At 38.2% G+C, this 16,095-nt stretch overlaps 3 protein-coding genes across 5 annotated transcripts; 2 read left to right on the plus strand and 1 right to left on the minus strand.

The window, feature by feature from the left end:
• Positions 1-871: 871 nt before the first annotated feature.
• Positions 872-4,429, plus strand: LOC113494224. Of its 2 annotated transcripts, none has more exons than XM_026872459.1 (6): positions 872-920; positions 2,095-2,300; positions 2,958-3,176; positions 3,442-3,606; positions 3,822-3,961; positions 4,037-4,429. In XM_026872459.1, the coding sequence occupies exons 1-6, from the start codon at positions 899-901 to the stop codon at positions 4,158-4,160; spliced, it is 876 nt and encodes a 291-aa protein (XP_026728260.1). In that variant the 5' UTR covers positions 872-898; the 3' UTR covers positions 4,161-4,429. The 2 variants fall into 2 exon arrangements, with proteins under 2 accessions (XP_026728260.1, XP_026728261.1); XM_026872460.1 differs by having other exon boundaries at positions 901-924.
• On the plus strand, positions 4,414-16,081 carry LOC113494223. 2 transcript variants are annotated; one of them, XM_026872456.1, is made up of 14 exons: positions 4,414-4,503; positions 7,918-8,160; positions 8,468-8,642; positions 9,035-9,175; positions 10,222-10,367; positions 10,711-10,801; positions 11,197-11,360; positions 11,738-11,886; positions 12,395-12,562; positions 12,965-13,091; positions 13,276-14,234; positions 14,416-14,521; positions 14,621-14,723; positions 15,157-16,081. In XM_026872456.1, the coding sequence occupies exons 2-14, from the start codon at positions 7,987-7,989 to the stop codon at positions 15,360-15,362; spliced, it is 2,709 nt and encodes a 902-aa protein (XP_026728257.1). In that variant the 5' UTR covers positions 4,414-4,503; positions 7,918-7,986; the 3' UTR covers positions 15,363-16,081. The 2 variants fall into 2 exon arrangements, with proteins under 2 accessions (XP_026728257.1, XP_026728259.1); XM_026872458.1 differs by having other exon boundaries at positions 14,422-14,521.
• On the minus strand, positions 5,326-7,738 carry LOC113494225 (protein SREK1IP1-like). Its single transcript, XM_026872461.1, has 3 exons — positions 7,434-7,738; positions 6,828-6,997; positions 5,326-6,285 (listed from the first exon to the last, which is right to left on the minus strand). The coding sequence occupies exons 1-3, from the start codon at positions 7,545-7,547 to the stop codon at positions 6,141-6,143; spliced, it is 429 nt and encodes a 142-aa protein (XP_026728262.1). The 5' UTR covers positions 7,548-7,738; the 3' UTR covers positions 5,326-6,140.
• Positions 16,082-16,095: the final 14 nt, after the last annotated feature.

Here is a 16,095-nt window from a genome sequence, read left to right on the forward strand (position 1 = left end):
CCATGTGAATAACAAGATCTTAATAAATACGAAAACGACAGAATATTTTATTCTTAGGTAAGTACTTTTATTAGGCACTCTTATATACAATTATCCCTACTAATATTATAAATGCGAAAGTAACTCTGTCTAGGCTGTCTGTTACGCTTTCACGTCTAAACCACTGAACTGATTTTAATGAAATTTGGTACAGAGATAGAATTGACCTTGAAAAGAAAATAGGATACTTTTTATCCCGGACTTTTGAAGAGTTCTCTTGGAAACGTGATATAACCGACCTCGACGCGGGCAAAGCCGCGGGCGAAAAACTAGTTACTAATACATTTACAACGCTGCTGGCCGGGAGTGTGCCCAGCCGGTAAGTATATTGTATCTTGGTAAGTACTTACTAACGCTTACGGCGTGGGCTGGTTGCATGTGGTCCAGAACAAAGAATCGTGGAAGGTTTTGGGAGAGACCTTTGACCAGCAGTGGGGCACAGTGGGATAGAGAAAAAAGGACTTGTGAGGTTTTTTCGCAGACTGCCAACTACCGTCCAACGAAACTTGGAAACAACACGGTTTTCGTGTCTTTCGTTTCGCTTAAGCCCCTTTATACGGAACTTGCAATGTAGCAAGTGCGACTCATACTTAATCATTTCTTTTTTTGGCTTTGCCATAACCATTGAATTACTATTACAAACCATAGCGCAATATAGTGAATGGGTGGATATGGAGGAAAAAACATGGATTCTTGTTATGAAACCTTAAACGTTACTGTAAACATTATCGATAAAACTACAGTTTTGAAAGCAGTGCTCAGCAAACATTAAACTAAATTTAGCAGTAGCATGTGACCCGTTAAGTCAAGAAAGTGTTTCTAATTTAATTAATACTGTTGTGTTTTTAATTATTTCGCAATGTCTGAACAAAAATATTTGTGTGGGTAATGGTTTTTATATTATGGTTGTTTCCTTTAATCAAAAAATGGCTGTATTTTGTTACATTAGACTTTTCAATGTTTTCCTATAATATGAGACAATTTTTGGGATAACAAAGCTAGGATTTAAATATGACTGCCGCTTTATTTATCAACTTAAGACATCTGGCAAAATATCACCTCGTTGTCCTTATGAACAACGTCTTCAGTGTTATGAAATGGTCTCTCTACGCGACCGTCGACTGATGCACGACCTCATGTTCTTCTACAAATTGTTGAACAATAAATTAGATTGTATTAAACTCATAGAAAATGTTGGACTAAAAGTACCATACAATATTCCTAGACATCCCATTACCAACCTATTCCATACTCCAATAACTAGAACCAACATAGGAGGAAACTCGCCACTGGTCAGGCTTAGCAGAGAGATGAATGCATTAATTAAATCCCTACCCGATCTTGATATTTACCAAGTTTCCTATAACATCTTTAAGGCCCGATTATTGGAGTCCCAAGAGTCACAGCAAAATGTTATTTGTGTTTAGTAGTACATAGATTTATATTATATTGTATTTTATTAAGTTATCTATTTTTAAGTTCAACTCTGATCTCAGTAGGTTATTATTACTAGTTTTCCTGTTCTCCTGTTGCAAAGAGACAATACTGTTTTTGTTTTATAAGTATGTTTTAAGTTTATTGCTCTATTGTACTTTTAACTTCAAGCTCATGTAACCTAGTTAATTTAGTTTTAGTTTTAGATTATTCTTAGCACTTATCACTTCTTTTGTGACTGCTGGTTAACCAGTAATTGGCGACTGTGTAAGTCTTAGACATAATTATCAAAATACATAAGCATTACTGTACACAGAAGCTGTTGGTAAACCTATATAAATAAATAAATAAATAAATAAACTTAATAAACATCTATAGTTGTAATTCCATGGTGTACAATAAAGAATATTCTAATCTAATCTAATCTATAGTTTGCTTATAATCTTTCACAAAACATCCATTTTTGCCATTATATTTTTGAATGTTTGGAGTAAATTCACTGTAATCCTTTAAAGAAATATCGATGTTATACCAGGTCCAGTCTCCTCGACCTGCCTCTAGACCAACGCAGATCTCTTCGTCATTCATAAAAAGATAACTTATAAGCTATTTTTTTTACAGATCTCTTGCTGTTATCACTGAACATAACCTTTAGTATTTGCTACGTCAACTACGAGATATTCCGAGGATTCGATATAGCCAAACACTCGCACCCGACTACCGCAGTGTCAACGAATCGACATAATCTCTTCCTTGTGAAGTTTCTCACAAACTCGAGTTTTCCTCACTTGAATGTAACTACTAGCAACACCAATAGTACCAATTCGGTAGGTAACTTTGTTGAAAGGTATCGTCAGATTTGTTATGGGTCTTTTTTGGTTAGGTTGGGGAATATTCATGCACACCCACCTCTTCGGGGCAGAAAACGGGTAGTATCAGATTCTTCTTGACTAATCCCGAACCTCCGTACAACGTCTCCCGCATTTAGTCGACTCGCCGCTATGCATAGCAATTCAACACGCACCGACCACGGAGCACCGTTAATAGATGCCGACGGCTTCCTTCGCATTATGGAGGACACGTGTAAGTGCCTCGGCCTCTCCACCTGGTACTGGGACCAAATCCACTGCACGAAATGTGGTCCCCTGTCGGGGGTCCCATAAACACCCCCGTGCATGTAGTTGGGACCCGGTACTGTCGTCGAACCTTGAATCGTTGAGCTCAATACATGCATGGCGTAGATTAGCTTCTATCTTCCTCAACTACAATAATGGTATTTTAAGAGGAAGTAGTTGGATGTCGAATATCTAAGGTCTCAACTCGTATCTCGTACAAGCGACTTTATAAGGATTGCTACATTTATTTTCAAGAGTTAAAGCCGTTAAAGGTATTGAAAAAGACATGATGTTGGAAAGGATTAAAACGTTCCCAATTACTGTAACCGTGCTTTTAAAAGAGTTCTAACTTCTCTAATATCATTTCAGACGAAACCAACACCTCGTCCAAAATATCGTCCGAAAACAAAAGCAAAAGTAAAGAAACGTGTTAACAAGAAATGTCCTGAGACAGAGAGTCCGATGAACATCGGAACATATGAGGTCCCGACACAGCGAGATCTGGTGCAGTACACCAAGAGAATCTTGATGAAATTCTTTAACAGTTATCATGAGAAAACTTTGTTCCTGCTTAAGGATATTAAAGAGGTAAGAAGCAAACTTTATTTTTCTAGTACGCATTCGTTATGAACTGTTTGATATTATAAAGGGAGATGCCACTAAGTGTAGTATAGTGTACGTTCTAACTTCCACATATACCTATAAGGGTATTAAACTTCACCACAAGCGTTTGAGTGTTTCAAAAATGTACTAAGGTCCTGAGTAGGTATAGAATATCTCACTGTGTAGAAATTAACTGTCCTTTGATATACTGAAACGAATGTACAATTACTAAAATGTTCTTATTTTATAGGCAACTAGAGCGACAATGGAATTCGAAAAGAGGTGCAATTCTGGTAAGGCAAAAATTTCATACAGGGAATGTGTTAAGCAAGTGAGTAAAAAATGTGTCGCCATCACCAAGGATTTGGTCGCGTCCTTAGAAAAACAGAAAATGGAAGTGGTCGCCTTAACACAGGTATTTATGATGTCTATTTAAACAAGATTTAGACCTTAACTACTTAAAGTACTTGTTACATCATCATACAAACATCTTTAGAACAGATGGTATAACTTCGGAATGTAAATGTAGGAATAGATTTGAATATTTTTTTCCGATTCTAACCAGATAAGCTATATGTATTTTATGTAATACAAGGGTTTTTGGTTATTCAAATACCTTTTTTATTTCAGGAAAAAATATGCGATATGAACTCTATGCGAATAGATCCCATCGAGCTCATTAAGATTCTAGCAATGGACGAGGCAACTATGTCATTTGCATTGCCGGCCTTCTTGAGGCTACTCGGTGGCTGCTCATCGTATTGTTTTATGTATGTGAATATTCGCACGGTACATTCATGAATATAAATTACAACTATAATTTTAAAATAACGGTATATTCGCAGGGAATCGCCACCAGATCGCCGACCACGACTACGACAACTCACAGATCAAGATCTAGTTGTAAGACATTTCCTAACGAGTAAAAACTACGTGCAACTTATAAACGACACCACGACGTATGTGTAAGGATAAAAGAATGCAGCGCTGGTAAACTGGATGCATTCCTCGCATTCATCGCCAATGAACGCACCCACTGCGATCGATCGAGCTTTGCCCTGCTCCGCGTGCCATACGCTAGATGTCGCTAGTATTAATGAACTTTTGACGTGAACTTGATTGAAACTTAGAATAACTTAACCAAAATATTCTAAGCTTTTTATGTGATGTGAATAGTGATAACTGTGGGAATATCCTTTTAAATAAAAACATTTATAATACAATGAGTGAGAGATGCACATGTGTGTTTTAAATGGTTTAAAATTACATCCTGGTTACTAGTTTAAAACATTGAAAAACTCTTTAGGATAAGGTATGTTGTGTTATTTACTATGAAAATAGGCATAATATAGTATCTCACATTAGTTTTAAGATGCAAAAAGTCATGGTTAATGCACTAATAGTTTGTTTCGTTTAATAAAACACAAGGCGAAAGTCATATTAGCCCACTTTCTCGCGCATCAAAAAGTAAACTAATGACTCGATATGTCTGCATTCATTTATTATAACTAGTTAAACATTGAAATGCAAGTATTACTTTACAAAAATAATTAAAAATAGATTTAATTGATATTTCTGACATTTGAAATAAACAAGTAACTTTTGAAAAAGTGATAAGTTTAACAACTTGATAAAGTTTAGCTAGAATTACCGAAACGCGTAAACATGAAGAAATACAAACAAATATTGTAAGTACATGTGTTAAACTAAAAACTCTCTTTTAAGTTTGGAAGTTCAGGAATTTTTGAGTGACCAAAAAATAACTAAGGAAGGGCCCAAATTATATCATAATTACAGCAATAATTATTGTAATTCACTGCCAAATGTAAGGACCTTTATCACTGTGAAGCTTTCCATGGACATGCATGTAGTGAGGGTATATTAAATTGAGATTTAAATATTTGTTAATAATCTCAAAATACTATCCTTGTATACTTGGAAAAAACCAAGCTCCATTTTTGAAAAGTGTATAGAGTGAAAGCCAGCATATGTTATTTCGATAAAAAAATGTTTTGCTTCAAATTGTATCTATTATTGAATATGGGCAATAAATTTTATGTGAATAAACCATAATAGAATATGTCGCAATGGAGGAGGATTTAGAAGGCGCCGGTATAAAATCAGTTAAAGTAAATGGTTTGTGAATCATATTTTATTTGAAACCTTGTTGAGTTTATCTGTAGGAATGACACTTTGGAACCACACAACCAGATTAGTTTTGACTAGTTGTGTTTTATTTTTTAGTTTTGCTAGTGCTTCATTAGAAATAGGAAGAAAAATACTTTATTACAATTACAAAATATTTAATTAAACTTGCACAATTTCATGGTTTTTTCAGAAACAGAATTCTCAAAATTTATATCTAACATACAAACACACACATTATTGCATAACAATTGATTTATCAGCCTTAACAAGAAATTACAAATTAAATACTTAAATAATATAAGTCAAGTTTCTGAAAGATCAATTGATATGATGGGACACCAATTTATCCTACTTAAAATATTGTCTGTGTGAATCATCTTATGGCATAAAACATGTTCCAGATGAACTTAATTAGCAATTACCTTTATAATATAGGACTTTATTTTTCATATACTCTAAATCTATGAAACTGGTTGAAAACGAGATTATGTTAAACAGCTTTCTATTACACAATATTGTAACAATAAACAAAAGTACTCACTTTAATAACATAATAATATGCATTAATAACAAGTCAAATAGAGTTATGGCATAACAATTACGTTTATTTTTCTACTACAGAACACATTGATTTTATTCATAAGCACTAGATGGCGCCATGGCGGATATGTTTGCTTAATTAAATAGGTATTAACAAAATATTTAAATATTTATTTAGATTTCTGTTCAAGGCATGTTACATTACTTATTGCTTGAATTACCTATAATTAATAATAAAAACTTAAAATTACTCCAAAAATGTTATTTCCTGCTCTTCTTTCTCTCGCTGTGAGACTTGGACCTTTTTGATTTGGACTTTTTGGATTTCTTTTTCCGTTTTCTTCTTTCTCTGTCTGACTCGCTGCTTGATGATGATGAACTGCTGTCTGATGATGTGCTAGATGACCTGTTGACAAAGTGATTGATTATTTATTATAATTTAGATAGATAGAATATTCTATATCGCACACTACATAAACACTGGATTGCTAAAAGTGATATTTTACAGACAACTTTAAGATTGACTAGATTCTGAAAATACTTGATGCTTATTACAATTTTGTGTTTTTATGCCCTACTAGCTTTTCGCCCATGTCGAGGTCGGTTATATCGCGTTTCCAAGAGAACTCTTCAAAAGTCCAGGATAAAAACTATCCTATGTTCTTTCTCAAGGTCAACTTTATCTCTGTACTAAATTTCATTAAAATCAGTTCAGTAGTTTAGACGTGGAAGCGTAACAGACAGACAGAGTTACTTTCACATTTATAATATTAGTAGGGATTAACAGTGCTAAATGATCATAAATTTTGACTAATACACAGTTTACTGGAATTTAAAAACAAATCACAAAACCTGCCATATAGTGCCATAGGGCCAAACTCAAAGTCTCAGTAGTAGTCTCCACATATACACATAATTATGCATACAAAAGTCATAACTGTCTCATACCTAGACCTCTTCTTCTTCTTGCTCTTCTTCTCCTTAGCCTCCCGGAGTTTCTCCTGCAGCTTCTGCCGCAGCTCCGCCTCCCTCAGCCTCTGCAGGGGCGTGGCATACTCTTCCTCGCTCTCGCTACTTGTACTGCTCACATCTAACACTATCTCCTTGTTTGGATCTACCTAGAAAATATATCAATGTAATTAGAACTTGTAACTTAAACTAGTAATATTTATTTCTTCTGTAGCTATGGAAAAAACAATTTTATAAAGAATACACAGTCTGAGACTTTAATTGAGCGCTTATACATAGTACATACTAACATGATTAAGTAACTATTGACAAAATGCTACAATGGAAACCACCATCCCGTCAGGTCATGACTTAATTTTTCCGTTACGGTTCGAAACTAGTATAGGGTAGATAAATACTCATGAATAACCATCGTATTATTGTTTACATACTTAAAATGTCATGCAAGTACTAGTGCGTTTAATGAAGGAGTTTCAGCATTTTTAACTTCACAATTTACGGTAACACAAGACAATTTGTATAAACGGATATACCTAGATCTTCTTATAGTCAAGTAAACTTGTTCAAAGTTTAATAAGCACGTACCTTGATGAAGTTTCTACATTGAAACGTAAGATGCCCTGCATAACCGCACTTTTTACACGCGGCCCGCGACGTCTCTTTGCCAAATTTATTCACAAGATCTGTATAGTTCGACATAGTGCTCAAGAAATGCGAAGAAAATACTAGAAAGTACAAAATATAACCATGTTCGTCAAAACGTCAACAAACAATGTCGTATTGGCGTTCGTTCCGTTTCACTTTTAATGTCGTACTTGAACGTAGCTTTACCGCGCGCTTTTTCCTAACTAAAAGTTAGTCATTTATTACATTCCTTTTGATTTATTTCCTATAATAAATAAGCACCCATTTTATTAAGGTTTTGTGTTTGATATAATTGGTACATATAAAATTAAATAAGAAATAAAAACGAAGGCACCAAGCAGAAAAGCACAAGGAAACTTCATTCGTTACGTTTCGTTCCACGCAAAACTTTAAATAAACTTAAATATTTTTTTAAACTTTACAGCAAATGACGACAAATCAAGAAATAAGAGGTAATTCACAAACAGATAGTAGTTAAAAGAAATGTTTGGAAATGGCGGAGTTCCTGCCGCTGTGCGACGTGCTATTCAACGTCATATCTCTGGCGGGCTACTTCTGCGACGTTGTATTCGACGTCGTGATGGGGTACGCGCTGCTAGAGCGGGGATATAAAGGGACCTTCGCCGCTGCTATATCTATTGTTATAACTTCGCTACTCATATCACAGGTACGTACCTATTGCTTAAAAATCTTTGCAAAAAATACAAGCTTTGTGACTGTATAATAAACCGAAGTTGCCATTTATAAAAATACCAAAACTTTTGAATTAATTAGACCTTGGCTCAAAACAGAACTACCCTGCCAATATTCTGTTTATGTATTCAAATCATTTAATTACATTTCTTTTTTTTGTACGATTTTTTTCTTTGCACATATATCCCTACTTTTACTAGCGTCACATAATTACGAGGTCCGCAATTTCTGTTAAAACATCCTTATCTTTAACGAGCCTTACTGTTTTCGTCCCCCATCAGGTGCTATCCCTCCGTTGGTACCTACACGTTTGGTGGGCTGGTGAGGGTCGTAAGGGCCGTCCGCCATGGCTGCCGATCCTGCTGCATTGCCTCCAGCTAGGAGTGCTGTGGCGGTATGCTCGTCTGCTCGTACCTGTTGAGCTGCGACGGGTCAAGCACCAAGTGCGGGACTTATGTAAGTAATAGTTTTGTGATATTGCATTCAGAGTTCATTCACCCGAGTGTAAAGAAGGACCAGCAATCCACTTGGATTTGAGACCACGAGAACGCGATGAAAACTACCGTTATGCTAAGCATGCAAGCACTAGGTGGCAACATTAAAATGAGATATCCTTTTGTGTCGCCAATTGAGAGCCACGCAGAAGCACCGCGCGCCGTTTTTGAACTTTGGTTGTCAGACATTCCCGCGAATGCCGGAAAAGGCCATCCTATGGTGGCTGATGGAGGGCATTATCAGGCCTCCTTGTATCCCTAAGATAAGGAGACCTACAACAACCTCCATATCTAAAAGTCTATACCGAGAATCATGCGAGTCTACGACATTTACATCATCATTTTTTGTGCTAGGCATGCTTCGACTAGTCCACGCGTTCTGCGAGGCGGCACCGATGTTACTCCTGCAGCTGCACATTCTCTTCAAGGACACAAACCGGGAGCCAGCCAACGAGCTCGGAGTCACGCCCGAACCGAGTATCGATGAACCCTCAGGTAATACAAAAGTTAATTTATATTATACCTCTACTATGGCTGGACTGATAGTCTCCGAAAGCCACCCGACGCACAATGGGCCAACTTGGAGCCTACGTGCGGTAAAGGGTGCCCATCACCAGTAACCAGTATACCTCTACTAGTTAAAAAAAATCAGGGCATTCGGAATCCGTGTGGGAAAAGGCTATTTTGTGATCGAAATGTAAGTGTTATTTGTGCATTGAATTAAATGTTTATGTAGATCCCTTATTAGGTTGGGGAGTCCGCTCATCTTCCCACAAAAACACGCTTCTTAAAACCCCACCATCTCTAACACTGTTAAAAAAAAAAACTCCAGCAATAAGACATTTTGTCCTTGTTTCGCAAGAACTTTTACAAACATTAAAGTCACATCCACAAAAATACCCAGACTCGGAACAAGCTTTTCTGGTAGCAAATCACATAAATGCCTGTCCTACGTTTGGTCCAAACCCCTGGTGCACAGTGGGTTCGACGTGGTGATCTATACTGTTCGACAATCGGTGCAGTCAAATTAGAGCGCGAATAGAGCCATCACTGTAACGTTTTGAAAGTGCCTGTTAAACGGCCTACTTGAGTAAAAAACTTTTGATTTTATTACTATTAAATATAAGGCTACTAGCTGTTGCTCGCGACACTGTCCCCGTGGGTAGAAGTATAAGTTATGATTTATGCCTGCCCTGTTTTTGTTCACATTTTCCATTGTATCTTCGCTCCTTTTAGTCGCAGCGTGATGGTTTATAGCCTAAGCCTTCCTCGATGAATGGTCTATTCAACACAAAATGTTTTTTTCAATTTGGAGAGATTAGCGCGTTCAAAAAAACAAACAAACTCTTCAGCTTTATACAACACTCACTCTCATATTAGTATAGATTACTGCTTCCTCTCTCCTTAAATATTGCTGTGCCCGACAGGGTCCATAATGGTTCTTTATTATTATATTTTAAGACCTTCATGTACATTATGGAACGCAATAAATTATTGAGTATTGAGTATAAGAGGTCTGTATGTGTATGATAACATTTCAGCAAACAAAGCGTTCGCGGAGTTGAACGTGATATCAGCGTCCCTGTCGCTGTTCTCCGTGTGCTGGGCGCTGGCCAGCTTCAGCAAGAACGTGCGTCTGCAGAACGTTCACCGACTCGTGCTTACCTGGCTCGGCGTTATATTCCAGGTATCAATAACAGTTATGCCATAATTAGCTAAAGCCCATGAATAATTTAATCGATTTGGTTGCAATTATAATTTGTGCTGTTTTAAATTTAGAGAATCATAACTGTCGATAGATACGCTCGAAAGTATGAAAATAACAGATCTAAGTCACTTGACTTCACGTAACGAAATCATTTTCATATATTTAAGCATTTTATATTAACGCGAAATGTTATTTACTGAGACACTTATATACTATATACTAAGAGACTTTTCCAGCCCTGGGGTAGGGCTGGAAAAGTCTCAGTATTACATGCGAAGAAATGTTACTTTAAAGAGTTGTGTCATAATTTGTTTGCTTCCAGTTCTTATGGCGCTTGGGAACCATATCGGCGCGGATATGCGCTCTCACTGTGTACGCTCTAGTCTACGAGTATTGGGTCTTCTTAGTTATAGGTGAGACAATTTTGGAATATTCTTTCCCCTGCCTTTAATCCAGATAACGCTAGATACCGCTAGTAAATAAAATGAGAAGAGAGAGATCTATATCATACAAAATATATCTCTACGCAGTATTCACAAAGATAAATTCACAATTTTTTACGGGTTTAGTTTAAGAATTACTGATTCGCGAAATGACTACATGCAAGAATTCTTCAATTATAGACCATGTAGTCATTTCGCGAATCGAAATGTCTTAACCTTTTTAAGCATACTCGTTAAAACACCTATCAGTTGTGTTATAAAATACGTATATTAGTAAATAGTATTCATAAAATATGTTATGGTTATTCAGAACCTATTTCATGAAGATTAACATCACATGACAACAATTATTACAATTTATGCAGGTCTCCACTGGCTTTCAATGTTCCTGTGGCTGATATCTCCCAAGAACGTGTTCCATGGCGAGCGCATCAGTCGCCCGCGCAAGGCGTACCTGTCTGCACTCATCGCGTTTGTGTACGTCTTCGCCTATGTCAACCTGCAAGAGCTCAATCATAGGCAGAAAATGGTAAGAATGTTGTTTACTATGTATAGGAAATATAATATTCTTGGAAATTTTGATATTATGTACAGTAATGTTATTGAAATAAAAATGTAGACAAAACTGAGGTTTTGTAAAACTCTAAATACCGTTTTGTTACCTCGGAACTTCTGACTGGTAAACCGAATTGTTGATTTTTTTTTCATTTAGCATCGAAAAGCTTTTAGGTCCTATAAAACCTGAACACACATATGCTCGTTACCCTTATCAATCAAAATCAATTCAGCCTATCGAAGTTCACTCCTGGACATAGGCCTCCCCTAAGTTGCATCACAACACCCGTTCCTCCGCCTTCCGGTTACCCTTCTACCCGAAGCCTGTAGTAACAGTTGTGGGTGTGTCAGGTGACGTTCTACTGCGTGATGTGCGTGGAGAACTGGTTGCTGGTGACGGCGTGGTGGTGGTCAGGCCGCGCCGCCGCGCCCGCGCCGCTCGCCGCCGCCGCCGCCGCCGCCTTCTGCGCGGGACTCGCCTTCATGCTACTGTATTACAGGTCTGATAGTATAACATCTGTCTTTAAGTCGGTTGATAAATGTATAAATAAAAGTATTTGTGAAAACTATGTGTAATGCTTCTACGGGGAAATCGCTCTAATAGTTCTCATAGAACTTGTAGGGGAAAGGAAAAAAAAATCTTTGGGCGTCCCGTATGGCCTGTCAAAGATGTGTTAATAACAGCCGTGACCCACAATTTAAAGTGTCTCCCAAAACACGGAGTCGTGTCAATTACTTAACCTGTAATCATTGTACTAACGTGCCATGCGAAACACGGAGGAACTCGTTATGACATAGATTGTCACCCATCCACGGACCGACCGCATCAAGCGCAGCTTAATCGGTGATCAATGAACTTGTGTACTTGTAGCTTAGTCACGAGCTCCTTCTGCTATGGCAGACCTGTATCTGGCTTGCGTATGCCCCAGCCAGATAGAGCTTACTCCCGAACTCCTTATGTTTTATCCCATTACCTCAACTGACTAACCCATTTCTCCCATACCCCAGATATTTCCACGTGCGGCGCCTGGGCTACATGTTGGGTGAGCACCAGCAGGGCACCAACAGCACCAACACGTCCTCTCAGATCAAGGACGGCAAGCAGTCGGGACAGGGGGACAACCCCACTATACCCGGCGTCTTCAACTGCCGCTTCACCAACCCAGTTAGTAACAGGTAAAGCGAGGAATGATTATACGTATCTTAATTTAGATTAAGGCTGAAAGATGAAGACCAAGAAGGAAAATTAATTTAGATAATAATTACTTAAATTTTTATTAATTACTTTAGAATATAACCCCATTTATTTTTTAGTGTAGAAGATTTTGTTTTTGAATAATTTTCATTTAGCAGTTTATTCTATGAGGAGACTTGAAACCTCTTAAGGACTATTGCAGTTGCAGAAATTAAATTAAAAATGAACTTACTTTAAAAGGTGGTGTTGCGCCTCCAGATAAACATATGGCAAACTGCTAAATGTTTAGCATACGCACTTCCTATTTAGTTTTTTTGTTGAAAAACCTTAAAACAACTCTAAGCCTTAACTTCAGTACTATAGAATACACTTTCCTGTAACAGTGCAGCGACAGCTCGTAAGAAGAAGAAGCCAACATCATTCGTCCCGCCGCCCGGCGCCCCGGCCGCGCCCGCCGCCCCGCCCGCCGCCTTCTGGCGACGACCACTTCCAGCCGCTCATAATCATCATGTAATACAATATTATATATACATATCTTAATTTTAATATCATACCAACAACCTAGTATCAGAACCGTAAAAATCTTAAAAACCTAAGTGAGAATTTCCTCAAAGAAAGGACGTTAGAATTTCTGATTTAAAAAAATATCAAATTCCCCTTTATTGAATTGTGACGCGAATTCTGTATCTTACAGGGCGGGTCTTCAGAAAACGAAGGCTCCAGTGTCGGTTCCCGAGTCAACATCCAGCAGAAACTTCAAGAGAAGAAACAAAAGCAGCTCGCAGAACTACGCGTCATAGAAGAGGAGATCAAACAGGGCAAGCTGGCGAAAACAACGCCCGTAGCTGCCGAGGAAATATACAGCAGTCTTCAGCGACAACCCATACCGCGCGCCAAGACACACGCCGAGCCGCCCGCCTGGCCTAGCATCGAGATGACACACTCCTATCAAAACTACCCCATTTGCAACATCTATCCAACGTACACAGAAATCAAACCAGAGTTCAACACAAACTTCCAGAACAACGAAAATCCCCCCGCAGACATCAACGATCCACTCAAAATGCGAAGACTGCCGAACAGATACGACAACACACGAACCTTCTACGAAAACCCAGCGAACATGAGGAATGACGTCACACGAACGCCGATCCGATCACCTAACTACTTAGCTATGAACGAAACAAGGAATTACGAAGCGAATGGCTGTACCAGTACTAGAAATGTTCTAAATAATAGCCCAAGGAACTACATGCCGGATGTCAGTAATAACTACGAAACTACCGGCCTTGACAAACCGAGAATACCTCAAAATTCTATATATTCTGAAGACCACAGACCAATGGGGGACTATTCTGGATATTGCGAGGGTAACCAATACCCGAAATACGGGGAGAATAAAGACGAATACGTAACTGCGTTACATACGGCGTTGAACGTTCAAAGTATAGATAATATTAGGAATAACTACAATGAAGTAGGGTGTGGGTACAACCAGAACTGTGAGAGGTTTCAGTACCCGGGACTGGCCGGGAAGAAGATGGAGCAGATGAGGAAGATGCAGCGCTGCCGGACGCCGGAGATCCTGCTGGCGCCGCACTACCTGGAGGGATGTAACAGACAAGTTTGCTGCCACTGGGGGGCGCCTTACGCGTGAGTAACTTACAGCTTTTTGTAAACTTATTCTAAAATATATTTAAATAGAAAATCTGCAAGCATATGGATATAGGCTTTTGAATTTATATTTTCATCTTCTCAACTATTGTTTTACGTTACATGGTTAAAATCATCAAAACTACGAAAGAGTTAAATAAATGATAAATATGTTTTCAAGTAACAGGAAGAAAGAGGAGGGCGGCGGCGGTAGCAGTGGCGAGGAGTCCAGTCCTGACGGACCCGCTCGAGAAACACCGCGACCACCGAGCGATATTGATAGCCAGGTACCTACTTAAACAGTAAAATGTACCAAGATTGGTTGGAAGGCTTACATCAGATCGCCTTTTAATTATTTATTGATACTTTCACGATGTCTTACGCAGATATCTCTGCCGCGGTCATACACGCTTCCGCGCGAGTTCCGATACTGGCGCCGGAGGCCGCGACTGCGAGATGCTCACGTGCCTAGCAATAACAGCAGTGATGGTATGCTAATTGTATTGTTTCAAATTACTTTAGCACACATTTGTGGACCCTTGAAAAAGGAACATCATATAATACACTTCGATCTGATTCTAATGCTTGTAAAATTTAACGACCTTCGTGGTCGGGTCAATGTAAAAATTCACATTTCTACATTGTCTCGGGTCTGGGTGTTTTGTGGTACCTTAGTTGTATCTGAATTCTATAACACAAGTGCTTTAGCAATTTACTTTGGGTTCAGAACAATGTATGTGATGTTGTCTGCATTTATTTTAAAATCGCCATTGAGAACCGAATATATTCCATGTTGCTATAACGATTCGTCGGACATTCGAGTTATCTAAGACTCAATACTTTAATTTGATGCTCATATCAAAACTTTCTGGCAAGAATGAAGCAATACTCATTTTTTTTTATTTCCTTTTAACAACCACAGGCGATGTAGACAGCGGGGACGACAACGACAGCGACCACCGCTCGAACTGCTCGGCGGCGTCGCAGCTGCAGAGCCCGACCTACGAGAGCTACTACCGCCACCCCGACATGGTGCCGCGCGACGACGTGTACGCCTGCGCCGACCGCCGCCCGCGGAGGCTGCACGCCTTCCGCAAGCAACCCGCCAAACCAGAAACCAAGCTTTAGTATGATACTACTGATCCATTTTATGTCTATCGATATTTATCTTAGTGTGCTCTTGCGGTTGGGGGGGTAGAGAGGCAACCCACGTCGTAGAAAGTCTTGTCTACCTCTTCCATCCTACAACTCACATACCTAGCTCAGTGACAAAAAATTGAGCGGACATTGATTTTGTAGGGCCTTCAATGTTGTACAAGGTTTATTTTGTGCCAATATGGTATAATGGAATGAAAAATTCAAATTGTTTGTGTATGAATTTTATGATGATATAAATTGACTATTTATAATGATGATATTTATAATATGGTTGAGAAGAATCGTAATGTCAATATGTTAAATGATCAGATAAATATTACTGGGTTATATTGCTGTTCTCAATGCAGACTTTTTGTCGTCACCATGGTCAACTATTATATTATTTAGATCAAAAAAGTTTATTATCAGCCTGGAGCATGATGCGTTTCAAATTACATATACAACCCACTTTGCGTCTTGTTCACTAAGAACCTACTCAATAATTTGAAACTGGATATGAATGAAACTTATAGTACATAGTTTACTAACAAATTAATATTTTGTATATTACAATTAGTCAAATATTGTACATACTAACTTTGTAATAATATCCGTCCGAAATTGGATCTCGATGTTAGTTGATTAGGATAAATTCTATGTACCTACCTAAATGTAAACAACGTATGTTAAGTTTAAATTAAAATGTAACATACCTTTGTATTAT

This window comes from Trichoplusia ni, chromosome 5 (assembly GCF_003590095.1).
Source record: "Trichoplusia ni isolate ovarian cell line Hi5 chromosome 5, tn1, whole genome shotgun sequence".
In the NCBI taxonomy this organism is placed as follows: Eukaryota; Metazoa; Arthropoda; class Insecta; order Lepidoptera; family Noctuidae; genus Trichoplusia; species Trichoplusia ni.